The sequence below is a fragment of the Astyanax mexicanus genome, chromosome 16 (genome assembly GCF_023375975.1).
Source record: "Astyanax mexicanus isolate ESR-SI-001 chromosome 16, AstMex3_surface, whole genome shotgun sequence".
Lineage (NCBI taxonomy): Eukaryota > Metazoa > Chordata > Actinopteri > Characiformes > Acestrorhamphidae > Astyanax > Astyanax mexicanus.
This window is the reverse complement of record NC_064423.1, coordinates 30,714,052-30,740,748: the sequence shown is the minus strand read 5'-3', so window position 1 is coordinate 30,740,748 and position 26,697 is coordinate 30,714,052. Positions and strand designations below refer to the sequence as shown.

The 26,697-nt window shown below is 36.4% G+C and overlaps 2 protein-coding genes across 2 annotated transcripts in view; one reads left to right on the top strand and one right to left on the bottom strand.

Moving 5' to 3' along the window:
* The window catches only part of shroom2b (shroom family member 2b), a 45,797-nt gene extending 34,306 nt beyond the window's left edge, over positions 1-11,491 (bottom strand). Inside the window, exon 1 of the mRNA XM_022669918.2 lies at positions 10,019-11,491. Within this exon, the coding sequence (XP_022525639.2) occupies positions 10,019-10,234 (216 nt within the window). The 5' untranslated portion in view covers positions 10,235-11,491. The remainder of the gene's footprint in view (positions 1-10,018) is intronic.
* A 2,399-nt stretch (positions 11,492-13,890) lies between these two features.
* gnb4b (guanine nucleotide binding protein (G protein), beta polypeptide 4b) lies at positions 13,891-26,145 on the top strand. The gene is made up of 10 exons (XM_007246090.3): positions 13,891-14,073; positions 18,889-18,998; positions 19,490-19,528; positions 19,851-19,957; positions 20,558-20,621; positions 20,877-21,039; positions 21,307-21,373; positions 21,751-21,952; positions 22,048-22,264; positions 23,317-26,145. The coding sequence occupies exons 2-10, from the start codon at positions 18,942-18,944 to the stop codon at positions 23,421-23,423; spliced, it is 1,023 nt and encodes a 340-aa protein (XP_007246152.1). The 5' UTR covers positions 13,891-14,073; positions 18,889-18,941; the 3' UTR covers positions 23,424-26,145.
* The last annotated feature ends 552 nt before the right edge of the window (positions 26,146-26,697 follow it).

Below are 26,697 nucleotides of genomic sequence, written 5' to 3'. Positions count from 1 at the left end.
CATTGGTATCCGACCATGGAAGTGTGTTGCGATGTATTGAATCATAACCCCTCTATACTGATACATATTGCATCACCCAGTTCTTGCCAATACACAGCTTACACAGCGCTGTTAATATGATCCAAGGATCGTCGGTTCAAACCATGAATAATTATGCTTGCCATTGGCAGCCTTTCTCTGCGTGGGAAGATTACCCTCTCTCTCCACATCACACCTTGTTTGATAGGCGTCTGTTGCTGGGTTGCTGCGCTTTCCTCCGAGCGTGCTGGCTACCCAGTAGTGCTGCATCAGCAACAGTTTGTAAAGAGGTGGTGGCATGAGGCATGTCATGGCCCTCCTAGTGTTGGGTAAGTTTATATGCAAGGATTGAGTCATTGGCCTTCCAACTTGGGGAGAAAATAGGCTAAAACCAGTTCATTAGTCATATCATTCCAAAACCAACATAACTGTGCCTTATATAGTAGAACAGACATCATAGAACTGAACTGAACACACTTCCATGGTCAGATAACAATGAAGATAAGCACATGTGGTCACACACTCTCCACAGCTGCCATCACTGTTTTCTTCAGTTCAGATCCTCAGTTTCAGCTCTTATCCCTCTTACTGTTTCTCTGCGGTGTTCGTGTCTGAGAACACACGCCACAGTTTCTGCTGACTGATGTCCGGTGGGAAAGTCTGGTCAGTGCTGATACACTTCTCGAGCAGTCATCACAATTAAAACATTGCCAATAAAAGCTTTATTTAACCCCAACCACAGCAATGATAACAGCCCCACAGGCCTCTGTTACAGACTCATTCCATGACAGTTCAAAAATAAACTACAGCTTCTCTTGTTTAGCCAATGGCAGATGGAGAAGAGGGTGGCATATGGGGCAAAAGACTAATAGACAAATTTACACATGCCCAAGTTTAAAATAAATAACGCAAGAATGTTCCTCCTCATGTAAGCCAGTAAGGGGCCTCAGAGCAAGTCCAGCACCGCCGCCCACTACTAAAGAACTGATGGGAGAAGATAATGGAGGAATGTTCTGTACATTTTAGACGCAATACTATAGAGATAAACAATAATCTCTCTATTCAGCAAGCATCGCTCACCATCATGGTGAAAACAAAGGCAAGCGCACTGACACGGTATCAGGAATGACGACCTATCAGGTACCATCAGTCGCTCGTTATATTCCATCCATTCCGAGACAAAAGGAAAGCAACCTGAGTGTGACGCTTAAAAATTCAAGAGGCTGAAACTTTAGACTGTGCAGAGGCCGTGTGCCACAATACTCCATCTCCTCCGAGGAAATAGACGGGGCCAGTCAGGCCTCAAGGCCTTCTTTTAGTAAGGCTTTTACCAAGGCCTAATATGATAAATATTTTTATTTGAGGTGTATTATCTAATATTTTAAGGCCTTGCTTATTGCTTAAGCTCAAGCCCCCCCACCCAAAAAAACCTTAGCAAATTCTTGTTTATTTTGTTATATAAGATATACACTAAGGAAAAAAGTTAGTGCTAGTGTATAAAACTATGTAAAATGAATTTCCATAAGGAAATCTACTGCATTTTACACTACAGAAAAAACATATGGGGACACCTGCTTTTTAATTTATGAGAATTCAAAAAAAGTTTTTTGCCTTGTACTGGAAAGTCATACTACTATATTTTGAGAAAATTGCTGTGATGATTTGATTGCACTCAGCAAATGCCGTTCAGCCCATGCCTGACACTACACATGGTGTCAATATCATATTCATGTATATTTGTTCCAGAGTCCTTCTCTATTATCAGCTTCTCTTAAAAACTTTAGAACATACATATTTAATATTAACATATAACGTTAAATAATGATTTGATTATTATTAGCTTTCAAAATGTGGATTTTAGTGAGTAAATACAGCGTAATCATCTAAAATACAGTTTTACAAACTTGAACTGAAACCTTCCTGCATTCTTAACCACAAACACTGTACTTTGTCCCCCTCGAGACAAAAGCTTGGGCAGCCGTGGTATTTTAACTAGAGCACTGAAATTACTGAAAGCTCAGTATTGAACTGTTTACTGCCCTGAATTATTGAAAAAGCCGTGAACGTTCGAGGCGCAACACTGCTTCTTAACATGGCCTGTGAAAGGGAAAGTGACCTATGGCCAGTAAGAAAAAATGAGACAGTAAACAGTAAACAGCTACCGCACTGTGTTCTGGGCCAGAGTTAGGGTTTGAGTGCCTGTTGGGAGCTGAAACCTGGAAATAGCTGAGGCTGTGGTTTTGGATGGAGCTCTGTTATGGGGCTGAATGTGAGTCAACTGCATGTTTCTGTGAAAACCAGGGAGCTTTTAGTTGTGGTGACAAGATGTGTGTGTTGTTACTGAACATGTGCTGTCACTGAACTCGTCAACATCAATTATAGAGAGCTGTCTTTAGTGATGTGAAGAGTCAAAATGTACAACTTTAAATTTATTGATTTAGTTTTTCAGAAGGAGCAAATGAATAAAGTTATAAATGAATAAAGCGCCTTTCTAGAAATCCAAGGACGTTTTATAATTTACACAATTTTACATGTTTTACACACAATCATTTATACCCAGCACTCATCCACACACCGGTGAGAAATGGCAGCCAATAGTGCACAGCGTACTCTCAACAGGAAATGACTATCCACCTAGAGGAAGGCACTACATAAAGTGATCAGTTGCAAACAGAGCCAATGGGTTCAACGCACTTCACAGACCGAATCCAATTAAACTTCTTTGGAAAGTGGTAGAATGGGGGTTGTGTAGCATGAAGGAACTCCTAAAAACCTACAGGAAGTGTTTAATGCAATCATTTTAACATGGGCCAAAATCTCTATGGAATATTTCCAATGTCTTGTAGAATTCTTGGCAGAAAGAACTGAATTTGTTTTGAGAGCAAAAGGAGGCCCTACCCGGTATTGTTATAAAGTTTCCAATGGGCACCAAGTGGTCCAGTGGTCTAACACACTGCTATTATAAACAGGACATTGCAGGTTCGAATCCAATTAATGCAGCTTGCCATCAGCTGTCGGTGCCCAGAGAGAGCACAATTGGCCTTGCTCTCTCCAGGTGGGTAGACAATGCTTGGATGGTGCCGATGAGCACGAGGCATCGTGCATGTGAGCGGATGTATCGAAACTGAGTCGCTGCGCTTTCCTCCGAGCGCACTGGCCCCTCAGCAATGATGCATCAGCAGCAGCTCATAAAAAAGGTGACTGAATTCACGTGTCATGGCACCACTGGCGATGGGGTGTTGGGGATATACAACTGACTAGCAGTTGAAAGGGGTGGGACAGTTGGCCAGTCATTGGCTCAGTGAGCGTAGGTGTACTGACATGCGTAAGACTTATTTATACAAATTCTGAACACATCATCTGCCTACTCAGCGTTTGCCAAGCTGTTTACTGGAAGAATTCACTTGAAGGCTGAGTCAGATATCAGTGACTTATGGACACATTGTTGTGTCCTGAAATGAGAACAGTGTGATGAGCAATGTTAGCATGACCTTCAGTAATACAGCACTAAATTTATCCCGCTGCGGCTCCTCTGCTCCCCCCCCCCACCCCCCCCCACCCCCCCCCGCACGGGCCTCACACATAGCTGAGTCAAAACATTCTGAGAATCGCAGAAATCGCACACATTCCTCTGCAGATCCTGGCACTGCTGGAGATGGAGCCTCCTGTATCACCTCCAAAGTCCCTCATATCCCCCCCCAATGGACTTTACAGTATATACACAGTTTTCACAAAAAAAACAGTGTTTTCACAAGTCGAGGAGCAACGTAAACAGAGGCAGTGTATGATACACTATATGTCTAAATGTTAGTGGACAAATGTATTCAGCAACTTCAGCAAGCTGCACTCACTGCTGACACAGATACACAAACTACACGCCTATTTCCTGTAAAGAAGTGTTGGCAATAAAAAGCACACTCTAGAGTAGATAATCATAAACCTGTTGGCACCATGCATTATGCCAGGTGTGGGCTAGAGGAGTGCACAGCCCTCCAGTACAGGTCTGCAGTAGGGGTGTGCCATATCGTATTGTTGGTGATAATATCACCAAAAATGTTGAATATCGTGAACGATATTATACCCTTAAATATTGTGCCATATCACCTACCCCTAATTGTCACATCAGGGTACTACTTTTTGCTGTTTTTAGCAAAAGAAATATTCAAACTGTTCTCATTTCCCATTATATATCAAATAGAGACAGATTAAATCTGTCCAGTATCATTTATTTTACTTTAATCCTGGATATATGGAGATATTTGGAGTGCATTACTAGTATCACAACATTCTGGATCATTGACTTTTGTTACAAATCTGATAAAATTATTTTTTTAATATCTCAGTTAGCCATATCATATTGCATGCAATAATAAAATTCTAAATAATTTTTCCAATTCAGTGTTTTGTCATATCGCCAAAAGTATCGTTATCGTGAAAATACCATGAAATATCGAGATATTATTTTAGAGCCATATCGCCCACCCCTAATCTGCAGAGCAGTGGAACTGTGTTCTAATAAAATATGGTGCTCCTTCCAAATACTTTGACATAAGGTGAATATTTGGGAATGACGTGGGATGGTTATAATTCAACATCCTCACATTTTTACATTTTTCTGAATGCAATCATATCCTCACACCAATGCTGCAAAATCTTGTTAAAACTTTTTGTTGTTGTTGTTACTTCAACAAAAGCAGGATAAGTACAGTTTAGTACTCTTTGTTTCAGAAGATACAATAACAATATCAGTGAGTGTTTAAATGTGCCTGAATACCCCTAATATTAGTCTTTTTAGTGTATACACAATATTTCTCATTATTACATCAAATCAATATACCACTCTAGGTTTACTTACATTAAATGCTTTATATAAAATCAAGAAAATAAAAGAAAGCCTATTTAACAAGACTTCTTTTTTAAGCGATCAGTTGCAGAGGTAAAGTGCATTTACTGTAGCTAAACATTAGGGGATATTAGCCAGTCGACCTAGCATTACCATCTTGCCTGGAGGGGGTTATATTGTATCATACACAATAATATCGTGAACGATATTTTACCCTGAAATATCGTGCCATATCGCTCACCCCTAATTATCACATCAGGGTACTACTTTTTTACTGTTTTTAGCAAAAGAAAAAAAATCACACTGTTCTCATTTTCCATTATATATCTACTAGAGATTATACAGATTATATCTGTCCAGTACCATTTATTTTACTTCAGTCCTGAATATATGGAGATTTTTGGAGTGTATTATTAGTATCATGACATTCTGGACCATTTACTTCTGTTACAAATCTGAACTATACATTTTTTGTATTTTTTATATTAGGGGTTAGGGGTGTGCCATATTATATCGTATGCAATAATAACATGTAATTTTCATTTTGTTGCAGTGTGTAGTGTATTCTTGAAATATATATTTTTTAAGTGTTTTGTCATATCACCAAGAGTATCGTTATCACGAAAATAGTATGAAAATATGAAAAATCGTGATATAATATTAGGGCCATATCGCCCATCCTTAATCTAACCACTCAAAAAAACTCAATTTCATTGAATAACCACATCAATCCTTGGTTTGTCTGGCCTCGTATTTTAGGCCTCAGAGGCTGTCTGCTTTTTTTTAGCTACTTTAAAGCAGACAGTCACATAGACCTTTGCTTCACTTGGCTAGATAACAGTATTGATCCATGTTTATGCATAAATAACATAAATAACACTTCTGGGATTATGATAGTGTCCTGCATTACAGCACTGTTTTACATATATGGGTTCTACTTTTGTTTGCACAACATTCTCACACTAGGTCACATTATTTGATGTAGACTTAATCCAAACACAATTTTCCATTCTAGCATTAGCATTACAGCATGTGAATTTGTTAAATAAAACACTGAATAACCTATAGTAAAATATTGGAATTTTAAATTATACAATCCTATACAATATCTCTTATGTACATATCTGCCCATGTTAATACATATACATTAATAAAAAAATCTTCCTAAATCACCATTACAGAGGAATATAACTTATTTTTGTATGGTTTAATTACTTGTAAAATTAATAAGGCAGTAGTCCAGCATTACATAAATATTCTGCTCTTCTGCATTTCAATAAATTCAATAAATTCAATAAACTCATTCTGTGGCCCAAGTATGAGTATGTTCTCAGATATAATAAAAGGAGGATGAGAAAGATTAAAGGTTAAAAAATGAATGAGAAAGCTCATAAAGAATACCACAGCACCTGTTTATGGGTAAAGCCCATTAATCACCAATCAGCTTGCCTAAAAATGCGTCCCTTATTGTGTATATATGAAATGGCTCATATCTCTTCAGGTCTTATGCTGAAGTAACTCTGCATTAACAAAAGGACGTTGCATAATCTCTCTATTATGATCAAAAAGTAGTCCAACCACTCCTATACCTGATGACCCTTAAAAATATACAACATTACCCTGTAACACAGCCTCTTTTCCCAAGAGACACATGCTCTTGGGAAAAGACACATGCTCTTCTGAAGCACAGCGGCTTTCACTGAGCCTTTAATAAAACACTATTCTGCCAGACAGTTCTCTGGAAGTCAGCACTGTACTTATGGCCGGGTAACACTGCAAAAATAAAACATAGTTGAAGACATATTGAAGATTTATTATATGTATTGTGACATCTCATTCAAGAACTCCAGTTAAGGGTACAAAAAGGAGTGGCACATTTAAATTGAGTCACACTTTTTTCTGCAACTGTTTTGTTGTTTCTTTGTTGACATGCACACAACAGTCACTGGTGGTGTCGAATCATTAGTGGTCATAATATCACAAATGCAACCATTTTATTTACCATCAAAAATTAATTTATTTATTTAATCCCCATTTAATTTAGATCCCCAGTGATGCCACACCCATCTGTTGAATCCAAAGGTGGGTAGGATGGTCCCTCTATCCCATATATCATTTTGCATGATATATATATATATATGAAATGGCTTTAATCTTTTTGATCGTTATGGACCATAGCAGTAGTTTCAGTGTCAGGTTCCTGTCACAGAGCTGCTCTACAGACAGACTCAGGAGATCCTTCATCCCGAGAGCCATCAGACTCTTCAACTCCTTCCGATGGGTGATAGAAACTGTGAGACAAACTGGGAGACACACCCAGTATGGTAATAGAAGGTTCCAGAAGCCATTGGGAAAAAAGCTGCTAATAGCAACAGGTTACACTAAATTATTAAATAAGATTCTTATCAAAAATGACATTTGAATGTATTGTATATAATGTTCACGTAACAGTATCCAAGTGGTGATATTCGAAAATGTCCAATTTTACATAAAACAGACTTCATTTATTTGAGTTGAAACTAACTGTTGATTTACAGTGTCAATGGGTTTTAGTTCAATTGACTAAAATTTTATGGTAATACAATAAAATATTGGTAACACTATAAAACAATAACTTTCAATTAATATCATTAGCGAATGATTAATTAGTATTATTTTTCACATTTTAAAGAACAAAAAGTTGCTAACATATTTGTAAATACTAATAAACACATTGGTGACATTAACTGGAATGAATAAACATTTGTCAGGCTTGAAATTCTTATTGCTAGTGATTTATTAATATATTTATTAATATATTAATATTAAAGAGCTAATGATTTGTTAACCATTTTTAAATATGAATATTAATACTGATAACTAATTGTTATGTGTAAACATTGGTTAGTATTCAAAATCTGATGAACTTATGCTTTGTTCACATCTTCTTATCATTAGATTAAAGAAAATAAAAGTTATTACCAAAATATGTACACTGTAATGAAATAGTGGAGAACTGGAACTGACTAAAATTAAAGTCTTTACCATTAGGCCTAGATTTAATGTATTTTATTAAATTATTAAATGATATCAAAACAGTGGAATAAAAAAGACTATAAAAACGAAATATATAAGAAAAATGCTTTAAAATGTAAAAATGACCCTAATGCTATTTCCTATAACTAATGGTTAAAACCATTAACCCCATCGCTATTTGTCTAGGCCAGCTAAGAAATTTTCATGTCAAGTTTTTATTTTACACTTTTGGGGTTTGGGGTGTGTTGCTATGTATCTTCAGTCTAACGTCTAGATGTCAGATCCTGTGTAAGTCTCAGGAGAGCCGCTGCTAATGCAAAGGTATCTGAGGTTTAGAATGAGTTCTGGGCCAAAGAGAGCAGAAAACGGGGTCATGTTTTCAAAACAAACACTCTGTGAGGTGTGAAAAAATAATGTGTGGTCTTGAATCCAGACATTTCAGATGAAAGGAACTAAACCTGTTCCACATGGCTTGAAGAAGGAAAAGGGTAAATATAACCTGCATGAACTGTACAAAATATGCACTGCCTGTCATAGTGAAAAATATCTACACGGATTTAACTCTAATACTAATCTTTCCAAAAGTCAACAAGAGGTTAATTATATAAGGCTAAACTGATGTTGAAAAATGACTGGTTTTGCATTGAGCCAATGTTATTACATTTTGATGTGATTTAAAGTTAAATCATAAATGTATTTAAAGTTTTTGTTCAGTGTTTTTCTTTTTTCTACATTGTAGATTAATAATAAAGACATCAAAACTATCAAGAGACACATATGGAATTATGTACTAAACAAAAAAAGGTGTTTGTCCTCCACAATCTCCTGATCTAAACCTGATGACCTGAGACGGTGATTTAGGATGAGCTGGTGCTTCACAGTGTGAAGGAAAAGCAGCAACTATTGTTCAGCACCTCCAGGAACTCCTTCAAGATGCTGAGAAAACTATTCCAGTATAAGAGATAACTATTCTAAAGTAGAAAATATATTCTGGTTTGTTTAACACTTTCTTCACAAAACAATTCAACATGTGTTCCTGTATAGCTTTATTATAGTCATCAACATTAAATTTACAATGTAAAAAATGATAATGAGAGAAAACACACTGAATAAGAATACTGTATATAGTCCCATCATGTAAAAGCCCTTTCTTAATCATTCTTCACACTCACGCATCTCGATGACAAACATGGTTCTTTATGAAACCAGAAGCATTTGTTTTTTATGGCATTTCCATAAGAACCCTTTGAAACAATTTATTTAAGAGTAGTAACACTGCTAAAACTTGTTGAGTATCTATGTTGTTGTGTGACCCCAATATCCCCAACTTGAATTAGATGATACAGTATATGACACAGTATACAGTGACATGACTTTTGACTTCTCATATAGAAGCTAAAAATGCTAATCTGACCTGCACTGGGATATTTGTATATGGGATATGGGTCTTCTGTGTTAAATGTGGATGTGAATTATGCCATTCTTGCTTGTCTGTTCACATAGACAATTCTAGCCAGACACCACTGGTCATAATAATAACCATTACTATGCTATTCATGAATAGTCCTGGATATATGGAGATATATGGAGTGCATTATTAGTATCATTGACTTCTGTTACAAATTTTATAAAATTATTTTTTTAATATAATATATTTTTTTACATCGCAGTTATGGATGTGCCATATCATATCATATGCAATGATAACATTTTATTTTTATTTTGTTGCAGTAGTGTATTCTTGAAAAAAAAATGTTTCAGTATTTTGTCAGTATCGTTATAGAAAAAATACCATAATATTTTGTGATATTATTTTAGGGCCATATCGCCCACCCCAAAATATCTTTAGTGTTGCTAATTTTTTTTACCATATCAACACCCTGGCTTTAAAAACACAGAACCTTTAGAAACATACACACCTAATCTTAGGCAGATTAGTATTGCTCCTGTGAACTAAGCACTTGTCAACAATGCCCACTTATTGGCTTAACACAATGGAATATCCATGTTAGTAGGGCATTCACTCTATACGAAAAACCCAGATTAAAACAGATTAGTAACATTCAAAATCCCACTTTCTGCACTGAGTATGAATATGACTTACATAAACTTACATAAACAGCAAATATATATCAAACATACCTTTGTAATAATCAGAGGTTCTTGGTACTCCAGCCCTCCTCTCAGAGTAAATCCCCAGGGTGCTCCTCCAGACAGAACCACATCCACCAGCTCCCACTTCTCTCCATCTGTCCCACTCTGCTGCTCCAGGCTCCTCCATGCCTCCTCAGGTTCTCCTAATGTCCTGTGCTCCCTCGACAGAGATCCAAAGTGTGGGGCTGGGTCTACAACTTCCATTGCGGACCTGAAATATCTCACAAGCAAATATATACGCTGACTAGGTTTTTAGATGGAAAGGGTTCCCACAGTCCAGGATCTGGAGAAGGCTGCCATGGGCAGATGCTTAAAGGTGTTGCCCCAGGAAAAGTGGTTCTGATCCATGGAAGGGTTATCCCAAATAAGATTACTCAAGCAGTCTCAAGTCAAATGTTGTGAAGTAGTTTCTAGTCCAAAGTGAAGGTCCATAGAAGTTTATCCTTGGGTCTAAAAGATCTCACTAAACATATGCTGACCAGTTTTTGAGTTTTTTCATAATGCAGAGAAGTGAGGAGTGTGCCAAATAAAAGTCTCACAGCAGAGTAGGTTCTTCTATTGTTTCTGAAGTACAGTAGGCTTCTCAGACATGAAAGATCCTTAAATAAAGAGTGGTCCTACAGTTTAGGAGCTGATGAATGATGCAATTGGCAGATGCTTACAGGTGGGTCTCACAACAGGCTACTGTAGCCCAAATTGTAGGTTCATAGAAGTTGGTTATTGGACCTGAAAGATCTCACCAAACATATGCTGACCAGTTTCTTGAGTTTTTTCAATATGCAGACGAGTGAGGAGTGTCCCAAATAAAAGTCTTACAGCAGAATAGATTCTTCTACAGTAGGCTCCTCAGACATTAAAGATCTTTATATGAATGAAGAGTGGTCCAACAGTCCAGGAGCTGATGGGCGATGCCATGGACATGCTTACAGGTGGGTAGATTCACTAAAAATGGTCTCATAAGCAGGTACATAAAATAGTTGTCTCCCAAAGCAGTAAAGTGAGGAGTGTCCTAAATAAAAAGTCCAACAGCAGGTTACTGTAGCCTAAATGCAGGTTCAGCTAAGGTTTATAAAAGTACAGTAGGGTAACTTACCTGTTACTTGGACAAACCATTACAAGTCCTTATGCATTATGCCCTTCCATTAATCTTCAAAATAGACCCAATAAAACCCCTTCTCCAGCATAAATATGGCGATAATCGAATCCAGACGGGAAAATATTCCAGACTAACCTGAAATCCTTACTGTAATCCCACAGCCTGTTCCTTCTCCAACTGACCCTAAGAGTCAGAGCGCGACTTTACGCACAAAACAGTCCTTTCACCAACAAGCGGTTCCGCAGGATATTCCGCTATACTGCAGCATAAATGCGTTAAATCCTCGTATTATCGCTGAATTTGTCGCTGCAGACACTTGTCGTCAACTTGCTCGTCTGTGGTCCATCCCCACAGGAGCTGAACTGATCCCCCAGCAGAGGCGCACCAAGCTCCTGCAGACCTGCTGCGCGCTCACAGGCGCCACCTGCCAGTACAGCTCCTTCTTATAACCTGACTCCGCACTGTTTAACACTATAATGATAAACAGCATCTGTAGAAAAAAAACTATGTATAATGTTGTATATTAATATATTATACTATATTAATACTGGTACAATATATTATTATAAGATACTTAACTTACAGTCAATGTTATCTTAAATTATCTCAAATTATCATATCAAGTCAAATTACGAGACACTATATTTAAACGTTGTTACACCATACCTGTCAAGTCTCCCGTTTTGGCCGGGAAACTACCGTATTTTACTCCTCTTTCCCGCCGTCCTCCCGTATTAGTATTTTCCCGTAAATTTCCCGTATTATGATAAAATTTTAAAAACTTTATTATTGAGGAGACAGGGCACTGACCGCTCTGTGTCTCTAAACCAATCGTGGTACCGGTTCAAGGAGAAAGTCCCGCCTTTCAGGAGAAACAGCCAATCAGCTTGCTGGTTTTGCGGAGCGCAAATGAGGGTCAGTGTGGGGAAGACGCCCCGCCCCCCGCTGTGAGTTCAGGCAGCTAGTCGGAGCAGCTGATGTTAAAACATGGATACGGAGATTTTTCTAAAAGAAAGGTAAGGGTAGGCTAATCATGTAAACTGTGAGGAGATTTTTCTGATAGCTGCTTAAAAATACTCGTCTCCGAATAAAAACACACAGATTAAACCTTTTAAAAATTAAAAAATTTACAGCTTGTGAAATGTGGAGAGGACCGAAATTAACTGAAATGATCAGAAAGAAGTATTAATTAAAAAGTATTAATTATGTAGACCCCATTAGAACTACTTTTTACTGATGGAATATATCTGGTCCATGTCTTTTTAGTAAAAGCTCATGATACTATTTTTAGGTCACCAACAGTCAATTTGCAGAATTTGTGCAACCTTTGTTCAATTTTAAATCCATTAAATAAATAAAACATATATCATATAAAAGAGTGCATTTATGCCAGAAAAGACATGAAATCTTAACTTTTTTAAATATCTAGAAAAGGGTTATTAATTTGGCTGTATTAAAAGAATGACATATGTAGGAATGTCCACAAAATTTCAGTGTCAACAAAGGTAGGCCTATCAGATTCTGATAATCTAATTGTAGTCTGTAAATGGTTCACATGTGGTTATCTTAGATTTCTTGTAAACCTGTCTTAAAATGTAAGGGATACTGAACCTTCGTTGGGCTGGTGGGACGGCTTTAATCGGACGTAGGAAAATACTTGACAGGTATGTGTTACACCTATTTTCAGAGGGATCAAGTAGTTCTAATTTCTTTTAAAATGTAATTCGATTTAATTTTTAAAAACGGGTTCAAGCAAGATCGCATTTTTTTTATTATTATTTTATTTTAAGTATCTTGAATCAGTTTTCATTTCACATTTTTTGGGAAAAGTAGTTTGAATCAGATTCAAAATTCTTTTAATCCTAAATAATACATCAAAATATTTTTTTAAGTAGCTCAAATATATTTTAAAAAAAGAATAGTTCGCATAAGTTTTAATAATGATGAAAATTTTTCTGAGTATTTCAATTTTTTATTTATTTAATAGTAATTTAAATTCGTTTTTTTTAATTATTATATTTTGTTATATTATATCTTAAAAAGATTTTAGTCTTTTAGAAGCTGTTCAGTTTAATTTTCAAAAAGATTCAGATAATTTTTATAGTATTTTTATTTTATAGTAGTTAATATATATATATATATTTTAGATTCAAATATTTTATGCATATTTATGTTTAGAAGATTGTGACCTGTTACATTTTGATTGTAGGGCTCTTGCCATTTCATTGATACTTTTCATTGATGCTTTTGATAAAGACAACTAAATATATTGCAGATGTGTCAGATGTCATTATTGGAGCCAGATAATAAACAAAAATATTTTACATACTGTATATAGGATCCATTAACATTCAGATTGTTGTATTAATTGTAATATATGTGATTAAAAAGCTGCAAAGTTTTTTTTTCAACCATTTTAAAAAATGTATTTTAAGTAAATAAACTAATTACAGTGAGCCGCATCCCCAACAGCCCTATAAACACGTGACGGATACGTTTCCTGTTTCTCACACCGTCGTTTTGTTGAGGCAGACGATGGATGGACGATACCATCACACACTGAGGGGCGCAGAAGTAGAGTAAAAGTATTGAACAGGCACACAAATAATGAAAATACTGCTTCTGTCATATACATTCAATATATTATTACTTTTATATAATAGTTACTTGTTGCTTTTTACAATAATAATGCGTTTTATTGTTGTAATAGTGGTAAATAGTGTATGGTCTCCCCTCTGCCGCTGCTGTTGCCATGTTCCCGTTTTCTCTATGGGTGTGGTGAAGGAGCAGCTCGGTGGAAGGCGAGCTGAGGGTGTGTGGCCCTTTAAATCGCTTAAAATTACTCACTTTAAGACTTTATACAGTCCTTTATTTGACAGTAATCGCAATGTGTGGGTTTTGAGATAAGTTACACAGCGCTACGAGTGGCCAGAAGAGCGTGAATCAGGTATGATCAGAGTTAAAGGGGAATTTACTGGGGTCTGTTTCTGATTTCTCTCGGATAGAGAGTCGTGTGTTTGTGTGCTGCTCCAGTAAAAGCAACAGGTTGATCTTTGTGACTTTAGTAACAAGCGCTCTAAAACCGGAGCTGTATCCTTACTGAGCTCCGGGACATTAATGTAAAATCCTGGAAATTATCCTGATAATAATGGCTAAATCGTCTGCTGACTGCTGTGCTGTATGTTGTAAATGCAGGCTGGATTGTGTTAGTGAGCAGCTGATCTGTTAGGACGCGGCCTCAAAACACTGAACCGGCTGTTTTCGTACAACCTCTCATTTAAAGCTGTGGTCCTTAAGATTTTTTTATGGAAAGCTGTTTTAGATACAAATCCCATTCCAATAAATCCAATTCAATGTCCCTTTAGTGCAGTTTGTACTATTACAGCCTCTCATTTAAAGCTGCAGTTCTTAATATTATTCTTTTAAATGTTATGCACTGTTTTATTACAACCTCTCATTTAAAGCTGCAGTCCTTAATATTTTTTTATGGAAAGCTGTTTAGATACAAATCCCATTCCAACAATTCAAATTACCATATAGCCTCTCATTTAAACATGCATTCCCGAAGACTGTTTCTTTTAAATTGAAAGTAGTAGTTCCCAAATGGGAAGAGGGCAGTATATAATAATAAATGGCATCAGTGTGATATTGCTACTGCAATGCCACTTTTTACAATTATAAAAACATGATTCTGGTAGGTCCCGAGACCTTTTTCTGACTACAGCTTTTTACTGTGACATTGCTAATGGTGCTGAAACAAGAGCTACTGCGAACATGCATTCTAGAAGCCTCAGTCTTCATATGCTGAGCTGCCGAGATAAAAGAGCTCAACGTATTTACAAATTATATATATTACAAGACATATTCGATTTGAAAAGAAACTTTAGCATGCTCTGTGCAATCACACATTCTCATCAAATACTTACAGACTGTCACTGTAAAATTTTAGCTATAAAGTTGTACTATTCATAATACCAGATCTATCTACAGGTAAAAAAAATCAATTTAGTAATAGTTATATTACCAGGAAAACATATATTTGAATGTAATCTTGTTAATAAGTCAGATGTCATAATTTATTTACTTAGAAGGTTACACTGTTTCACAGCAGTTACTTTATTAGAAACTAGAAACTAGATATCAAGATATTTACACTGTAACCCTGAATAGTAAAAACTCCAGGTCTACAGGTCTACCCTTGGGTTGTAGATATCTAAATGTAATAATATTTTGTAAAACTACACATATGCAAAATGCACATTAACTAGTCAAAACTAAATTAGAGATATCTTGAATTAGCAGAGGGCTGGACGATATTGTCAAGATAAATCTCAACACTCTTTAAGGATATGGTCGATTCACAATTACGATTTAGATCTTAGTTCTTACACAACTTACTTTATACTCCTTGCTTAGTAAAGACATTCTGTATTTTCGTCAGCAGGCTTGTAGGAATAGTTCTTGGGGTTTTTGGAGATGTCAAAATCTGTGAAGGAAGTTTAAGTTGGGTCATTATTATCTAGAAAATAGTGCCACAGGAAGAGTGGCAGAAATGAACACATTCATAATGAGGCTGATGTTAGCATTGTTAGCCTGGTAGCTACATATGTTAAAGCAACTTTTCACAAATAAATTAGATTTGTATATTTGTTTTTCCACACAAACTGCTGCGGAGCAAGGAGGCTACAACAGATGTCAACGTATTTATAAAAATAACTTGGGTTCTAAAGACTTTTAGCTACATTAGCCTTGTAGTTCCAGTGTAAAACCTGAGTAGCAGGTCTTACATGCCTTTTACTATGACGTAAACAGCATTTTCAAATTAGTATAAAGTATTTTTGTGTAAATATTACAGAGCACTGTTGTTCTTGTTAATAATAATAATTTTCTTTAGTCTACTTAATAGCCTGTTCATAAGTTTTCTCCTCTTCTTCTTTTACCTTCGGCTGCTGAATTGTTTTCTCTCATAGTCTATCCAAAATAAAAGCCTTACTGTGGTCATCCTCTCATAATATGAGCATGTTTTCTGTGCATTATCTTCTGATTTAGTCTCTGCCAACTGCAACAAATTCAAGTTAAGGATCACCAGTATTTTATTTTATTTTTTGGTTACATTTTTTATTTTTCCACCTCTAAATCCATAGAGAATGATACTCACCCAAAACGTATGTTTTTTTTTTTTTTTTGACATGTAGAGCGCTAGAATGTCTTTTGCTTTTGCATAATGTATTTAAAATACATATATAGTTAAGTTTCTGGCAGTTGTACAGTACATTAATGTTTTATGTGGACTCCTCTCTCCATTCTCTCAGATTAAACATAAATACAAATGAGCTGATTGCTTACGCTGTAAAAAAAAATCCAATAGTTACAAATAATTTAATTACTATTTTAATCAGGTTAATTTGTCCAAAAATACATTTTAAAATAAGTAAACCAAACAGCTAAACCAAAATCAACAGCTTAAATTTAACAAGTGCTTCTCATTAAAAATAGTGGGTCTTGCTTGATTGGCCCTATGTTTAGACAGTAGGAGTGAGCAATGTGGCCCTAAAATGATATCACGATATTTCAACAATACTGTTAGCTATATGACAAAACACTGAATTAAAAAAATATGTCAAGAATACATTACTGCAACAAAATGAAAATTAAATTTTATTAATGCAAATGATAACTGAGATAAAAAAAAAAATCAAGAATTTTATCACATTTATAACAGAAGTCAATGATCCAGAATGTCATGATACTAATAATGCATTTCAAATATCTCCATATATCCAGGATTAAAGTACAGTAAACAATACTGGACAGATTTAATCTGTCTCTAGTAGATATATAATGGTAAATGAGAACAGTGTGAATTTTTCTTTTGCTAAAAACAGCAAAAAAGTATTACCCTGATGTGATATTTATATTTCAGGATATAATATAATTTATGCATAATTTATTCAAAAATGTTGGTGATATTATTGCATATGATACAATATGGCACACCCCTAGTAGACAGTTATGTGTAAATTATATTAAGAATAATTGTAGTCATTTTACAGGAAATGCTTATCTGATTGTATATCAGGTTTAAAATATAAATGGAAAACAGCAGGAAAACATGTCTGTAGGTTGGGAAGAGCAGCTCAGGCCTTTTTGTATGTAACCTTTCCACAAACTTAAACACACTTTTACTTTCACTTTATGTGAACAAGCAGGGCAGTTAATCCGAAGTGTTCACCTTTACCCCATTTCTTAACGTCTGCCAGTGGACTTTCTTTATTAAGTGGGTCCTGGAACCAGTTTCTTGGAAAGGGAAGTTGAGCTTTAACGGGGCTCTCTCGCCAAAATGAAAAGTGTGGCCATCACTGCACTGTTGTACACAAGCTGCTGCCTTTTCCGCATTAGTTTCCTGTGCTTTAACTTCCAGTTTGAATGCTATGTTTGAAAATATTTGTATCTTGAATAGGAATGGGCAATAGGTAGGTGGGTGATATGGCCTAAAAATAATATCACAATATTTCATGGTATTTTTATGATAACGGTACTCTTGGTGATATGACAAAATGAATAGAAAAAAAAATTCAAGAATACACTACTGCAACAAAATGCAAATAAAATGTTATTATTGCATACGATATGATATAGCACACCACTAACTGAGATATTAAAAAATACAAAAATTTTATCAGATTTGTAACAGAATGTCATGATACTAATAATGAACTCCAATATCTCCATATATACAGGATTAAAGTAAAATAAACAATACTGGACAGATATAATCTGTCTCTAGTAGATTTATAATGAGAAACGAGAGCAGTGTGAATTTTTTTTCTTTTACTAAAAACAGCAAAAAAAGCAGTACCCTGATGTGATAATTAGGGGTGGGTAATATGGCATGATGTTTCAGGATATAATATTGTTCACAATAATTAATAAATGTTTGCAAATATGGGCAATATGCCCCTAAAATAATATCAGAAATTTCAGGGTGATATGTTCTTGGTAATATGACAACTCAAATATTTTATTTATTTCAGTAGAAACAAAAAAAAGCTTGTCTACTTTGTAAACTACAGTAACTTACAATATTTTTTTATAAAATAAAAATAAAATAGCAAAATAAATTATTTAACATAACAAAAAATGTACCACAATAAAGTGCATCCTATGCAAGTCCTGTTGTATTTGCAGTACTAGCCCAGCTCTCTGTATGTGTGCAGTTGCATTATGGTCATTATGCTGTCATTAGAAGGTATGTCCACAGACATTTGAAACACTGTGAAACAAAGATGGGAATCACAAGGCATCTAATTTTACAATATTATCACGATATAGAAGAGGATAAAATACTCCTAAATAAATAAATAGCAGGAATTATGGATTTTTTGGCGAAACCTAGGGAGTTTAGAGTGCCTGTGTTTTAATAAAACTATAGATATTTGACGCCATGTAAGAAATTATATGATGCAATTGAACCAATACAATGTATCGCACAAATACACTTAACACCCCAATGTTAACGCATGCACTAAAGAGTTGCTCTGTTATTCTGAAAGTTGCATTGGTATGGTAGGATTGTTCTCGGTGAGCCTGTGCCAAGTTGCGCAAACACACAGAGGACAATGGCCTGCCAGTCTTCAGTGTCCCTTTTGTTGACCCTGTCTGAGTATCGTCCTCAGTTCAGAGGGCTGCTGAGTTGTCCCATAAAGCTCCTGCGTCTTAATTGGAGTGCTATCTAATGGCTATCTGTCTGTCTGTGTTGCAGGTCCCAGCTGGTCTTCTCGTCCGCTGGTGTGAGTGGTGTATCACAGTGGGACGATGAGTGAACTGGAACAGTTACGGCAGGAGGCCGAGCAGCTACGCCATCAAATCCGGGTAAATAAGAACACCTAAAACAGAGTAGACACACTATCCTTGTAAAATGGAGAAAAAGACAGACAATACATCATAAGTATTGACTGATGAACACATGCTTTCCGTCATTGTATCTTCTGAAGTCAAGGACATTAAAATAGACTATCTTGCTTGTATTGAAGAAATTGTCTTTACTGTCCTGATAAGATTTACTACAAGCTTATGCCCCTCTGGCCCATATCTGGCATTAGGAATGTTAGGAATTGTTCTGTTCTTTTGGCAGAATTTCTCTACAAGGACTAGGCAAGCTATGTGTTTATTTGCACATCTGTGTCAGCAATGAGTGAAGCTTAACATGGCTAAATGCATGTATTAGCAGGGTCACAAATATTTGATGTAGTGTATGTTGTATGCATTGTTATATTGGTGGTACATGTGGTATAATTTCTGTCAGCACCTGTTTCATATGATGTTTTTTTTTTTTTTATGTGTATCTTATATGATCTGAACAGGATGCCAGAAAGGCTTGTAGTGACTCGACTCTTTCACAGGTATGTTGAGAACATGTGGTGTAGAATTGGCTTAATTTGAGACTTTGGGTTATCATGATGACATGGGTGAGGTGAACTGCAGTAGATGTAAAGAAGAGAATCTATGGGCTTTAGTGCCTAAATACATAAAGACAAAGCGAGTAAAAAAAAAAAACATTTATACAAGTATTTATACACACAATTTGGCTATAAAAAACAACTGAATTAGTTCATAAGAAATTAACATTCTCTTTAGAATATTCTCTTTAATACCCAATGACTGTGCTGACTGGTGTATGTCTGTGACGCAGTAATGTATCTTGTGATTTTGCTTGTCTGCCAGATCACAGCAGGTCTGGACTCAGCTGGACGGATACAGTTGAGGACAAGACGCACACTTCGGGGTCATTTAGCCAAAATCTATGCCATGCACTGGGGCAGTGACTCAAGGTTTGTTTGTTGCTGTGCCGGTTTACTCTGAAACAAGGTTCTTAACCTAGGGGGTCCTGACACTGTTCCTGGGGGGGGGGGGGGGGGGGGGGGGGTAGCGAGGGTGATGCTACACTGTGTATGTGGCTGTAACTCTTAAAGTTCGTTTAAACAATGATAAACAACAAACTTCAACCACCATCTTTACTGAACTTAGAATGAATAAAGCAAACAATAGTTGCACAATTAAAAAGGTTAAGAACCCCTGCTCTAAAAGATTTTGGTCTTTTCCCAGCCACTTCCCTACTGGCTGAGAATGCACTTTTCTTCCAGTGTCCATTTATAATGGTTTCAAATGGGCACCACCCTGTTTCCTGTTGAAATGAATCTTAATTTCCTGCAGTGTGTGTGAGCTGGGAACTGTGTGTGGGGGTGGATTTATGGGTGCTTGGGTGGGAAACGCTAGTCTTGCTAGACCATTGAGAGTAATTTTATTTGTTAATTGTGTAAAAATTATTTATTCATTATCTGTTTATATTTGCAGTTAATGCACATGGATTATACTGTCAGTTCTGCGTGTCTGTCTGATTTTCTGAATTGTCATTTTGCTTCTGGGTTTAGGCTGCTTGTCAGCGCCTCCCAAGATGGCAAATTAATCATATGGGACAGCTACACAACAAATAAGGTAATGTAATGTCTAGATATACTTGTTTCAGATTGGATGTAACTTTTGATCTACGTTTTTGCCACTTAAAGCATTGCATGGGAGTTGTTTCATTTTTGTATTTTTTTGCTCCTGTAATAATATTGTAGAATGTACTATGTTTTTGTCAGTTTTAAATCACTCTATTTATATTAGTGGCAATACCTGTAACTTTATAAAGTTTAAGCAACTAGATTAGAAGTGATGTTTAATTTTTCTGTCTGTTTCCATCCTCAGATGCACGCCATCCCGCTGCGCTCGTCCTGGGTAATGACATGTGCCTACGCTCCCTTGGGCAACTACGTGGCCTGCGGAGGTCTGGACAACATCTGCTCCATCTATAGTCTGAAAACCCGTGAGGGCAACGTCAGGGTCACCAGAGAGCTCCCTGGTCACACAGGTAAAGATACAGTATATGGTCAAATGCCTGCTTTCAGCTACTCTAAGCTGCACCCCTTCTTGGAGCAGATGTGCAAATACCTTTTAATTTTTTATGCCTCTAAAAACATACTAATTATGATTCTTCAGAAGAAGCAATGAATAAGCAAGTCTTCTTATTTTTCCCACATAACATACTTATTTATGAAACCCAAAATGGTTATTCTATGGCATTGCTCAGGTAACTTTCTGGTAAACTCAATTTGTATCCATAATCTTTTGTCTGTAGGGTATTTGTCTTGCTGCCGCTTTCTCAGTGACAACCAGATAGTCACCAGCTCTGGAGACACCACATGGTGAGTTGAGTAAAATTTTGAGTTTTGCTTTCTGTGTTTATTATTGTTGTTTTTCAATCTTTGGCATAATAATGTAAATCTGAAATTGAAAACCTCTGGAATATTATTAAGAGAAATATAAATGATCGCAAGCCATCAAACTAAGCTAAACTGCTTAAGTTGTTTTTTAATTTTTAAGTTATCCAAAAGCAGTGTGTAAGACTGGTGGAGGAGAACATGTCATTGGTCCAAAAATTGTCTGTAGTTTATAGAATAAAACAATGATGATAATTTTACTCAAACATTTACCTATAAATAGCAGAATCAGAGAAATTGATTCAGAAACTCCCTTAATTTTTTCCAGAGCTGTATAGTGATTGACAACTTTTGCTCTCTAGTGCATTGTGGGACATTGAAACAGGCCAGCAGACCATCGCCTTCACAGGCCACAGTGGGGATGTGATGAGTCTGTCCCTCAGTCCCGACAACAAGACATTCGTTTCTGGAGCCTGTGACGCTTCGACCAAACTGTGGGATATTAGAGATGGCATGTGCAGGCAGACGTTTATCGGCCACATCTCGGACATCAACGCTGTGTGTGTGAGTGTCCTGTTCATTCAGTGTACGAGCTGTTCTGATTCACTCACAGTGCCCATTCATTCCTTGTAGTGAACCTAACTCTTCTGGTCTTGTAGTTTTTCCCGAATGGGAATGCCTTCGCCACCGGTTCAGACGACGCCACCTGCAGGCTGTTCGACCTGCGCGCTGACCAGGAGCTTATGATGTACTCTCACGACAGTATTATCTGTGGCATCACTTCTGTGGCCTTCTCCAAGAGCGGCCGCCTCCTGCTGGCCGGCTATGATGACTTTAACTGCAACGTCTGGGATGCGTTAAAAGGGGAGCGTGCAGGTGAGGTTCTCAATTTCAATCCTAAGTGTCCTGTATGCCTGCAGGCTAATTTTATGTACATGTGTATAAGTTGTGAGATGTTATCTTGTGAGCAAGGCTAAACATGCCATGATTTTTTTTAATTACCAGAGTTTGAGCAAGACCTAGTAGTGGGCACCAGATGAATGGGGCATTAAATTTCTGAAGTTGAGCCTGCATTTAACATTGCTTCATCCACAGCGTCATGGGTTTATTGGGAATTTTTCAAACCCTGTATTTACACTAGATTGCAACAAGTCGCCCCGCATTTGTCGCTTATGGGGGAGTCAAAGCTTAACGCACACACAAACATATATATATATATATATATATATATATATATATATATATATATATATATATATATATATATATATATATATATATATTAAATAAAAAAATTAAATACATATATTTATTAAATGTGTGTTTGTATTAAATTTGTATTTGTTAACTAAATTTAGGTCACTAAAACTGTTAAAAAATTTTTATATTATATAAATTGATTTTAATAAGACATGCGAAAGGAACCAAAAGTTTAGAGATCAGAAGCTTGAGGACCTTGTACCGCCTTGTGTGTGATGGGTCCAAAGAAATGCTAGAAGCTAATCTTAATTAATTTGTATAAAGTTGAGAAAATTTCAACTCGCGTGTCGCGGCGACAAATCGCGCCCTGCCATAGGAAATGAATGGTCACCTGTCGCATTGACGCTTTCCAGTGTGAACTCAGGGTTGGAAGGTATTACGACCCACAGTAGACAGCACAATGAGTGGTAATTATTGTGACTGGCAGTATCTGGCGAAAATTGTCAATGTGCATTTTACACACATTTTATGCATGGTTCAATGCACAAAATTCTCTGTATCTATTACAGTATATCGAAAAAGACCTGGGATTTGATACTGTGAGATGATTTCTGTCGAATGACTTTTGCCATGTCTGTGTATATAATCTGAAAGCTTATATTTATAGTATCTCCTGCTTAAACAAAAACATGGTATGGGTGACTCACTAAAGCCATATCCCTCCCCAGGTGTCCTCGCTGGTCATGATAACAGGGTCAGCTGCTTAGGGGTGACTGATGACGGCATGGCCGTGGCCACAGGCTCGTGGGACAGTTTCCTCCGAATCTGGAACTGAGACGCTACCAGTGCTGGACTAAAGGAGGACTGACCATCTGCAACCCCACTACAGATAACAGCTGAGAGAACACCACTGTTTCTACCTTTGCACAACACTCCTTTTGTATTCACTTACTACGACACATTCCTGTGAAGAGGCCAGGCTGACTCCGGCGAGGTCAGACGGCACGTATTCCGTATTCCAGAAACGACAAAGGCCTCATTGTGTTTTATATGTACATACAGTATATATATGTATATGAATATAAATATGGTATATATGTACAGCAGTATGTGTGTATATGCCATATAGATATATAGATATATATATATGCCTATACAGTGGTATTGTATATATTTTTGTAGCCCTTCAGTTGTTGTTTTTTTTTGGACAATTCATTTACAGGATATGGTTTTTAAAATATTGCACTCATGCCTAAAAAAAATCCTTAAAATAGTGATTTTAGTGAAAAATTCCCAGTAGGTTATTAAAACACTGTCCATTTAATGCCAATGGTGACTCCTAAAATGGTGGTTTAAATTGTATTTGAAGTTATTTTAAGGAACTGGTATTTAAAATACACAGTATACAGAAAATTTAAGTTAAGGCTTATTGTGTGATGCTGCATTTTTGCTCCAAAACGAGGCTGAGATCCAAGGCTCTCTGGAAAACCCAATCAGTATGTTGTGGGAATCTTGGAATAAGACAGATTAGACTCTCAGAGTCAGGGTCAAGTTCTCAGCATTAATGTGAGCTTTAATGTGAGTTGTTAAACTGTACGTAGATCACAGTGACAGAACACTAAAAAGAAAAAGGTTTTATAATCCAGTTTCCCAGGCAGAGATTAAGCCTAGTCTTGGACTGCACAACATTTTGAATGAATATTTTACTTTAAAGGAAAGCGATGGATGCTTTTCTAAGTCTGGGCTGCATTCGGAGCATTTTAAAGGAAGGAAGCAGCTGATGTATCCTTCGCAAATCCTCATTACCCTAAGTTTTCTGCGCATGTCCAACAAGAGCGAAAAGTTGGATGGAAAACTGGGTAAAAATGACACAAAACAGACTTCCCGGTGCATGTTATTAAATAAAATTTTGAAAAAAAAAGGAATGGAGCACTTAAAGCAAAGTTTCGCACCGAGACATTTATGAATGACATCACCATAAAGCCTTGTTGGACACAGTTCTATATAAATGACCAACAGTCTACTATAAAGGACTACAGTCCTACAGAGGACATGTCCTACCTTGACTGCAGCTAAGATTAAGCCTAATTGTAGACTATAAAACACAGCTATACATATTTGTGAATATTCCTTTAACTATATTATTATTATTAACCCAAAAGAGCCCACGGTGACATATGTGCACAGACCCTTTAAAAGTGTAAAGTTAAAGTTACCCTAAAGTTACATGATGTACCGTACAACGTGACACACACTGAACATCCTGAATACATCACAGGACAGTGTGTGTAATGGGATTAGGGCTTGAGAGAGAGAAAAAAAAAACAAATTATAAAAGCTCATTATAAAAGTTTCAACCCATTTAACCATTCACATACTTTAATAAATTGCCATATTACATATAACTGATTCTAACCACAATATATAAAGCAAAGTGATGCAATAGAGCTTATACAATTGTTGTTGTGACATATGTTGCATCAGCATTTTAACCTTACAAGTATTTACAAAAGAAGTCATGTGACTATAAGAAATAAAAAAACTTAAATATGCATTAATGTACAGAACTGAGTCTGGGCTCTTAAGGGTTAATTCTTTCAGCTAATTTAACCCACACCCATTTTCATTGACAGTAGAGACGGTTACTCTTTTTTTTTTTTTTTTTTCACCCTGTAAAACTGTGAATGAGCAAGTTTTCCCAATACCTTTGTCTATACAGTGCATCTGCCTTTCTCCTAAACCTAACTGATGCACAACTGACAGTTTTAAGATGAACGGTTCGGACAAGAAATACTAATAATCGCTTACAGTGAGCCTTTCAGGTAGTCAGATCAAACTCCTGAGGTGAATTATAACTTTCTGGACCTGGATTTGCCACCACTCCTGTCTGATATAACATAACTCTACACAGTTCACAGTTTTGTACAAGAAACCAGGCCAGGCTTTTGCTAAGGCTTACTGTTTACTCTTATTTACATTCAGAACATTTCTAGTGTACTTTTTTTTTTTTTTTTTTTTTTTTTTATAAAGCATTGTGGATCATGTCAACTACACCGAAGCCTTCTCTCAAACATTATTACATGTATTACAGCTAACTTTCTAACAAGTGAGCGCACTGGACACTGTGTGGGGTCAACCCTACTGATCCATAGGTTTGTATTATGAGAAAAAGAAGAGTATTCTGCATAAGACTCAACAGCATTAACAGTGGATGATCAGTCGCTAATACAAGAAACCGGAACAGTATCTGCCATTCCTGTGCCAAACCAGTTAAGTTCACCTGCTGACTTTTAAAGCAGAACTGCCAGAAAGAGCCCTGAAGTAAAATAAGGAATGAACTGCCAGATCATGTGATTGTTTTTATGTTTTGAGCCAGTAAAATCAGGGCCTTCCTGCCTTGATGTCTTTTATAGTGCCATAATGTGGACTAATCATATGTTCAGAAATGATTTTTATAGTCTCTCACCAGTTTTTTGTATTTGTACAGTGGCTTGGTGATAATGGTATGTTGGCATACGTTGATATTGCATTCAATAAAAAAAATGGCTTTAACCAAATCTTATGTTTAATTGATTTAACTTCTTAATTAGCATTTGTTCTCATGTGTATGTTTGTATAATGCATTCCTTAAAATAGTGATTTTAGTGACAAATTCCCAGTAGGTTATTAAAACACCGTCCATTGAATGCCAATGGTGACTCCTAAAAGGGTGGTTTAAATTGTATTTGAAGTCATTTTAAGAAACTGGTATTTAAAATACACAGTATACAGAAAATTTAAGTTAAGGCTTATTGTGTGATGCTGCATTTTTTGCTCCAAAACGAGGCTGAGATCCAAGGCTCTCTGGAAAACCCAATCAGCATGTTGTGGGAATCTTGGCATAAGACAGATTAGACTCAGGGGTCAGGGTCGAGTTCTCAGCATTAATGTGAGCTTTAGTTTTTAAACTGTATGTAGATCACAGTGACCGAACACTAAAAAGAAAATGGTTTTATGGTCCAGTTTCTCAGGCAGAGATTAAGCCTAGTCTTGGACTGCACAACTTTTTGAATGGATATTTTACTTTAAAAGGAAAGTGATGGATGCTGGGCTGCATTCGGAGCATTTTA